The sequence below is a fragment of the Manacus vitellinus genome, unplaced genomic scaffold (genome assembly GCF_001715985.3).
Source record: "Manacus vitellinus isolate BGI_N305 unplaced genomic scaffold, ASM171598v3 scaffold_99_pilon, whole genome shotgun sequence".
NCBI classification, from domain to species: domain Eukaryota; kingdom Metazoa; phylum Chordata; class Aves; order Passeriformes; family Pipridae; genus Manacus; species Manacus vitellinus.
The window spans coordinates 455,018-461,962 of record NW_021940916.1 but is presented as its reverse complement, the minus strand read 5'-3'; the positions used below and the strand labels follow the sequence as shown (position 1 = coordinate 461,962).

Here is a 6,945-nt window from a genome sequence, read left to right as displayed (position 1 = left end):
GCCAGTGCTGCTGCCCCTTCTTCCCCCTTTCTCACATCCCACTAGAGGAGAAATCCCAAAACTCTTCTTACCTGCAGCCACAGCCAATAACCTGCAGGGAAGTGACTGTTTTCCCCTGGACACATGCAATGCCCTACGTAGGGTGCCATGGAGGAACCCTCTGGCTGCAGGAGGGTTCGGACACCAGTCAGGCCTTGTGCCATCTGCCCCCAGCCCAGGCTGAGGGGAGGGGGCACAGCCACGGGGCAGGGGCAGAGGGCAGGCCCTGCACTGGGACAGGGCAGTGGGGCAGAGGCAGGAAAAGGGTGGATGACCCAGACCTGCTGTCCACCGGACGAAGGAGCGACAGATGTGTGGGAGGGCAAACAGAAACCAAGGAGAGCAGCAAAAAGCATGGAGTGGGGAGAAGGGCAAGAGGCAGAGAACAAGTGAGTGGCTGGGGGGGAGCAGCAGGGCAGGAGGCAGGGGCTGGGCTGGGAGTGAGGGAGCTCTTACGTTTTCTTTTAATGCCAGTTCCTTTTTCTCTCTTTCTTTTGGTTGAAGGAAAGTGCTTCTGAATTAGTGATAGAAAGACGCCTCTGAAAGTAAGATGCAAAATTTATTCCAGCTACCAGGAACATGTGCTGGTTACCAAGTACCACGTGTGTATTTGAGAGAGCCCCACGTTCCAGGGAAGAGAGGTCAATCCTGCCCCAGGGCTGCCACCACGGGCTCAGCCAGCCCTGGATACGGGACAGCTCCTGGAGCCTGAGAGTGTGTCAAGGCTGCAGGACCTTTATATATCAACCAAGAGGGAGTTTTAAATGGGAAACACTACACTGGGAAGCTGCTACATCAAAAATCCAGTAAGTCCCAGTGTCCAGCCTCTCTCCATGCCCTAAGAGCACAGACCACCACCAGGCCACCCAACAAATGTGCTCCACCAAGTCCTCTGATTCCCTGGCTGTGGGCCTGCTTCCCACAAAACCAAGTGGCTGAACATGGATCCATAGTGGTTTCAGGTGAATGGAAAAAAACATCAGAAAAAAATGAAAACCAAAGGTTTCTGTGGGCTGTTCTACAAATCAGAGAGCAAATGTTTAAATGCTGACTGTGTGGATGAACCCTCAGGGCAATGAGAAGGAGGTGCTGAACAAGCTCTGCTTGAGAAAAACCAAAAAAAAACCCAAAACCCCAAATGTTGCAAGTGACAGGTGAGAGGATGAACATGACAACTCCCCTGGGTGAGAAAAGGGAGCCTTGGGAACTGGGGAGGGAGCTCTAGGACCCTTAGTGTGAGGGGCTGAAGGGGACAGGGACCACGCTGCTCCCCCGAGGGACAGAGCTCTGTGGCACCAAGAATGGCCCCTTGTCCCGTGTGCTGGGGTGACCCTGCCCAAAAGAACACTCACTCTGGAGCCTCCCTGCCGTGCAGTTCTGCTCATTTCCCGGCACTCGCCCTCCCTGTCTCCCTGCAGACAGAGCCCTGGGCTGGAATCCACTCACAGAACAATGTTTATTTTTAACCCCATTTCTCGGCATCTTTAACCAACCGCTCCTTCCCAGCACACTCCCCTCCAGAAATCCCCCGAAGTGCTGGAACACCAGGACACACATTTGGAGGCTGAGCAGATGCCAGGAGACACTCAGTGATCCGGCCAGGGCTGAGGAACACAGAGTTCCTGCCTTTGGGGCCAGGGACAGTCACACAGTGCGGGACCCCCCGGCTCCAGGGACCACACTGTCCTTCCTCTACACCTGAGTTCCATGACATGGAAACCAATCCAAGAGATCAAGAGACCAAATCACCCAAGCAGCTGCCAGACCTGCCCTGTGCACTGTCACCAAACTGGGGTTTGGGCTGGAGACAGCAGAGTCACACACACCGACCCAAACCCCAGCACCAAGGGAGGAAAGCTCGGCCTAACCCAGACACGCATCAAAAGTCACTTCAGAAGAAAACAGCCCTGCACTGCAGAGGAAACACAACCCAACCCCATGTCCCAGGCTTTTGTCACCCGTTGTGCAGGTTCAGTCACGTTCAGGGATGGGCTGGTGTTTTGGAAGCTGCAGGCAGGAGGGGAGGAGGAGCCTCACTCTGCTGAGTGGGCAGCACGAGTCCTGCTGCTGGCTCACTGCTGGCACAGCCAGCTCTCCTGTCAGCCGGGATGGCCACACAGCCAGGACACTGGTCCTGTCCCATACACGAGCTCAAAGCCAACACTGGTCCTCGGACCACTCGTCCCTTGCCCTGCTCCAGTGATGCCACCTCACAGCATCATCACAGCCTTTGCCATTACAGAAGATTCTCTTGCTCATTCCTTTTGTGTCAACACCCTCATTTTCCAGACACACACAAACTACATCTGAGCTCCATTCCTGGCTCTCCTACACCTGCCAGTTCTTTTACGTGTGTAGAGAGTGGGATCAGGCTGTTCCTGCGAGTCTGGACCACAGGAGACTTCAAAATCCAGGATGTAGCTCATACAGTCCCACTGAAGACACAGTGACCCACGGACCCCTCTGAGTGTCCTCTCCACAGTACAGGGGGAGGTGACGTCAAACTGCATTCCAAGAACAGCCAGTGCTCCGTGCAGGAGCTTTCCTCCCACTCCTCTGGCCTCCCACGCACCCCCAAAGGAAAACAGGGATTTTTAACTCACTCTGCAGCAGAGACAAAACGGTTGAGATGCCCATCATTCTCGTCCAGGACCTCCCTGGTGCGAGCCTCCCCCGTGGACTGCAGGCCGATGACGATGCACTGCGGGACACGAGGGATGGCACAGGGAGGTGTCAGGGCAGGGGCACAGCTCCAGGCTCAAGAGGTATTTCCCAGACCCAGGTACTCCCCTTGAACCCTGTCCCAAACAAATCCATGCTGGGCCCATGGCAGGGCTCCTGATGAAGAACCATCTCTCAAACCTTTCAGCATCCAACAGCCCCCTGGGCTGACCCCACAGAGAGTGACTGAGCACACACCTGTGCTAGGGATCTTCTGCCTAAAATTTCCAAGGTGCACCCAGGTGGATGAAAGGGCAGAGCTGTGCTCAAGGTGAAGGGTCTGGTACCTCTTCTAGAATCCCAGGGTGGTTTGGGCTGGAAAGGACCTTAAAGCTCATCCAGTCCCAGCCCCTGCCATGGGCAGGGACACTTTGCACTAGCCCAGGTTGCTCCAAGCCCCATCCAACTCAGCCTTGGACACTTTCAGCTTGAATATGACCCAAAATCCCACCCCAGACCAGCCTGCCCACATCCCCCACACACCAGCAGAGGGTAATGCCTCGGGAGAGGAGGTAATGCCTCGGGAGAGGAGGCCACGTTAACTCCCCAGCATTTCACTGGGAATGTTCTGCGGAACCCGGGCACGACCATCCCACGTGGGGTCGGGCTGGCGGGGCTGCCCCAGTACCTTGTCCCTGGCCAGCTCCTCCCGGGCCAGCTCCACGAGCCGCCGCACCTTGGCAGCGATGCACAGGTACTTGAAGAAGCGCTGGTGAGCCGACCAGAACTGACCCCACAGCGACTTGCGCGACTCCAGCCCGATGCAGTCGGCTGCCTGCTGGAACACCATCAAGGCCTCTGCCCACTGCGGACGACAGCGAGAGGCACGAGTTAATATCCTCATCTCCGCTGGCATTCCTGCCACGAGGGAGGTGAGCAGAGCAGTCTGGGGGCTGATAATCTGCTTTAGGATCAGTGTTTATGTGTTGGGCTGAATGAAAGCTCTGGGCATTCTCTGCATCAGCATGACAAAGCTCTGCTTTGCAAATATGGAACTTTCAAACAGAAGCAAAAAAGTATAAGGGGGTGGTTTTTTTACATCAGCTGACCATTGTGTACCCCTTTTCTTTCTAATGTTTGAGGTCATGGCCTCATTTAGGGTCCTCAAACCCTCCCACATACCAGTGGCCATGCCCAAAGCATGAGTGAACCTCAGCCTCCCACTACAAGGGGCCCAGCTCACCAGCTTGGCTGCCTTGTCATAGACAGCCTTGTACTGCTCGTCCAGCGGGATCTCCTCGATCCTGAAGGTCACTCCAGTGAAGCTGAGCTGCCGGGCAATGTACATCCCACTGACCTTCATGTCCATCGCCACGATCTCCATCGCCCCGACTCCCCTGGGAGAGGGCGGCAATTGTGGGACCCAGCAGTGACCCAGCAGTGACCCAGCAGTGACCCCAGCAGTGACCCCAGCAGTGACCCCCAGCTGCTGCCTCTGCAGCCCCAGCCCCTCCTCTGGCTCATGCCCCCCCTTCCCACAGCTCCCCCTGCCCGGGGGGACAGGACTCACCTCTTCTCAATCGCGTGCAGGAACTCATCGAAGGCTCGGAACGGGGTTCCCTCCCCCCAGATCCCCAGGCGGCTCATGTAAATCATGTTTTTTGGCTCTGAGGCACCTGTTTAGACAGAATTCACTGTCAGCAAACCCACAGCACCTGGGAGCAGTTGTGATTCAAGTGAAGAGAACTCAAGAGGCTGTCATTTGCCATTGTGCCTTAGGACACCTTTCCAAATGTTGCCCTCCCTACACTGAGTGGGCAAGTGTCACCACACAGCTGGAACAGCTGGCCAGGAACAAGTTAAACTGGAGAGAAATTAGTCTGACCTGCCAAAAATCTACAAGTAACATCAGTGATGGGGCTTGGGGCAGATCTTGGCACTCTGAGCTCCTCTCCAGCCTTGCAGCACCACTGACCTCTCCTCGCACAGCCGCGTGCTCTCAGCACACACACTCACACCTCAGAGTGGCCTCCAGGTCAGAGGAGACCTGCCACTCTTCACACCCACCCCCTGAGCAGAGCAGCTCACCTGTGGCACTGGCATAGACAACCCTTGCTTGAGGCAGCTTGTTCTGCAGGTCCAGCACTGCTTTGCCCATTTTGGTAGAGCTGGCATTTTTGGCTTTGTGGCATTCATCAAACACGATCTGCAGGGGAATGTCAGTTAAGGAGAAAGGATCTATTTTCATCCCGAGGATGGGAGCAGACAGAAAATACAGCCAAGCTGCCTTCATCCAACCCAACACCCAGCCCCAGTACGGACCCACTCCTTCCCCACACGTGGAATCTGCTGCCTTTGCCCAGTCCTCTGCTCCTCAGACCCTAAGTCATCTCCCCCTCCCTTTCCCTTCACCTCCAAGGTGTGTTTTGTCTTGTAATGCTGAGGGAGAGGAATGTGAAAAGGTTAATCCCAGCTGCTTCTTCCCCTCCTCCCCTTAACTGCATCCTGGGAGGAGGAGGAGGAGGAGGAGTGTGGGGGATTCATGTACTCACAGCACTAAAATACCTCCCGCAGGCACGGGGCTGCTCCCACAGCAGCTCCCTGTGACTTCAGATGGCCCCGAGCTCTTTGTTCCCCAGTGAAGCACAATCACAAGTGGCAGTCCCTCTCTCTCCAGTTTTTGACTGTTTTGGGGTTTTTTTTAAGGATACAACTCCATCAAAGTTTTCCCTGCACCAGTCCAAGATCTGCTTTAGGCGCGTCCTGTGCTGTCCCCCGGCCTGGCTTTCGCCGATCAGCGCCGAGTAGGTGGCAAAGAGGACTCCTTCTGAGGTAGCTGTGTCACCATATTTAATCTGCAGGAAGGAAGAACCAGAGCACACACACTCATCATCGCTGTCCCCGGCACGTCACAGCCCTCCCTGCCCACGGCCACGCCGGACACACTCCTGATCCCAGAACAAACCCCAGTCTGAGCTCAGAACAGACAAAAAGCTGTCAGTAGCTGATGCCTTCGGCATTTCAGTTGGCACTGACACAGGGTGATGACAGGGACTGTAAATGTCTGGAGAAGTGCCCCAGCCAATGTGTCAGCACATCTGGACGCCTGCAGTGAACTGTGGGGAACACACGAGGACCTCGATTTTCTGGCAAAAAAAGTGCTTCGTTTTTTTAAGCAACAGTTTAGAGTGTTTCACTGCTTTGAACCCTCCTGCCTGCTTCAATTCCTTCTAGAAAATCCTTTTCTCTTTGACCAGGTGAGATTGTTGCCTGTCCCACTGCCGTGGGTCTCACCTGTAAAGAAATCCAAGGTTGGGGAAAAACCCCTGGCCCCAAGCTGAAAAAAGTTCCATTTAAAGTCTTTTGGGGCTGAAAACAAAATCTCTTTCAGTCTCTTAGTGGAGGGCATTCAGAGGTGTCAAACACTTGTGGTTTCTATGGACTTTGTAAAAGCTGGTTGTTCAATACCATTAAAACCAGAGGAGAGGGTTTCAGTGAACTGGAAAACACTGGACAGAGACCCAAGCAGGCCACAAAGAGCCCTGTGAATAATCATCCCACAACTGCTGATGGTGCTTTTGAGAAACACTTCAGCCTCAGCACTGAGTAACTGAAGAAAGCCTGAAAATCCTCTAATCTGCTCATCTGGGGGAAATGCCCACATGCTCCATGGGTGTGCCAGGGACCAGCCTGGGCACCTCTGTGCTCCCTGCATGCTCTGAGAAGTGGTTCCATGAACCAGCACTGGCAAAGGCCAGCCCAGAAGAGCAGAGCACATCTCATAGAGCTATTCCCTCCACAGGATTCCTCAGGAATGGTGAAAAAGGTTCCCGTCCTGCTGTACTTGCACTTGCCTGGAGACACTTCCCACTCCCTGCAGGGAACAGCTCTGTGCTCCCCGTGCAGCTCCACAGGGTATAAAATCAGCTGGAGCCCCGAGTGGGAAGTGGGCTGGGAGGAGGGAACACAGGCAGCTCAGTGTCTGTGCCTGCCTGGGCCTCGGCCCATGTGGGCAGAGGTGACACTGCCCCACGTGCCCAACTGCTCCTGTGGGCTGAGTTCCAGGGCAGCCCTGCAGCTCCTCTCCTACCTTGTTCAGAGCATGCACAGGAATGTGGGAGGCCTCGATGTCCTTCAGGTCTCTCTCAGCATCGTACTTGAGATCATTGGAGACGCTGAACCTGTGAAGTGGGAGTGGGGTGGGTTATCTGCTCCTGGGGTTGGTTATCTCCCCCAGGCAGCTGG

At 55.1% G+C, this 6,945-nt stretch overlaps 1 protein-coding gene across 1 annotated transcript in view; it reads right to left on the bottom strand.

The window, feature by feature from the left end:
- SBNO2 (strawberry notch homolog 2) overlaps positions 1-6,945 on the bottom strand; it is a 37,210-nt gene that overhangs the window by 7,376 nt on the left and 22,889 nt on the right. Inside the window, 8 exon segments of the mRNA XM_029965340.1 lie at positions 257-578; positions 2,643-2,740; positions 3,389-3,565; positions 3,944-4,097; positions 4,271-4,376; positions 4,789-4,906; positions 5,412-5,555; positions 6,791-6,881. Coding sequence (XP_029821200.1) covers positions 257-578; positions 2,643-2,740; positions 3,389-3,565; positions 3,944-4,097; positions 4,271-4,376; positions 4,789-4,906; positions 5,412-5,555; positions 6,791-6,881 — 1,210 coding nt within the window.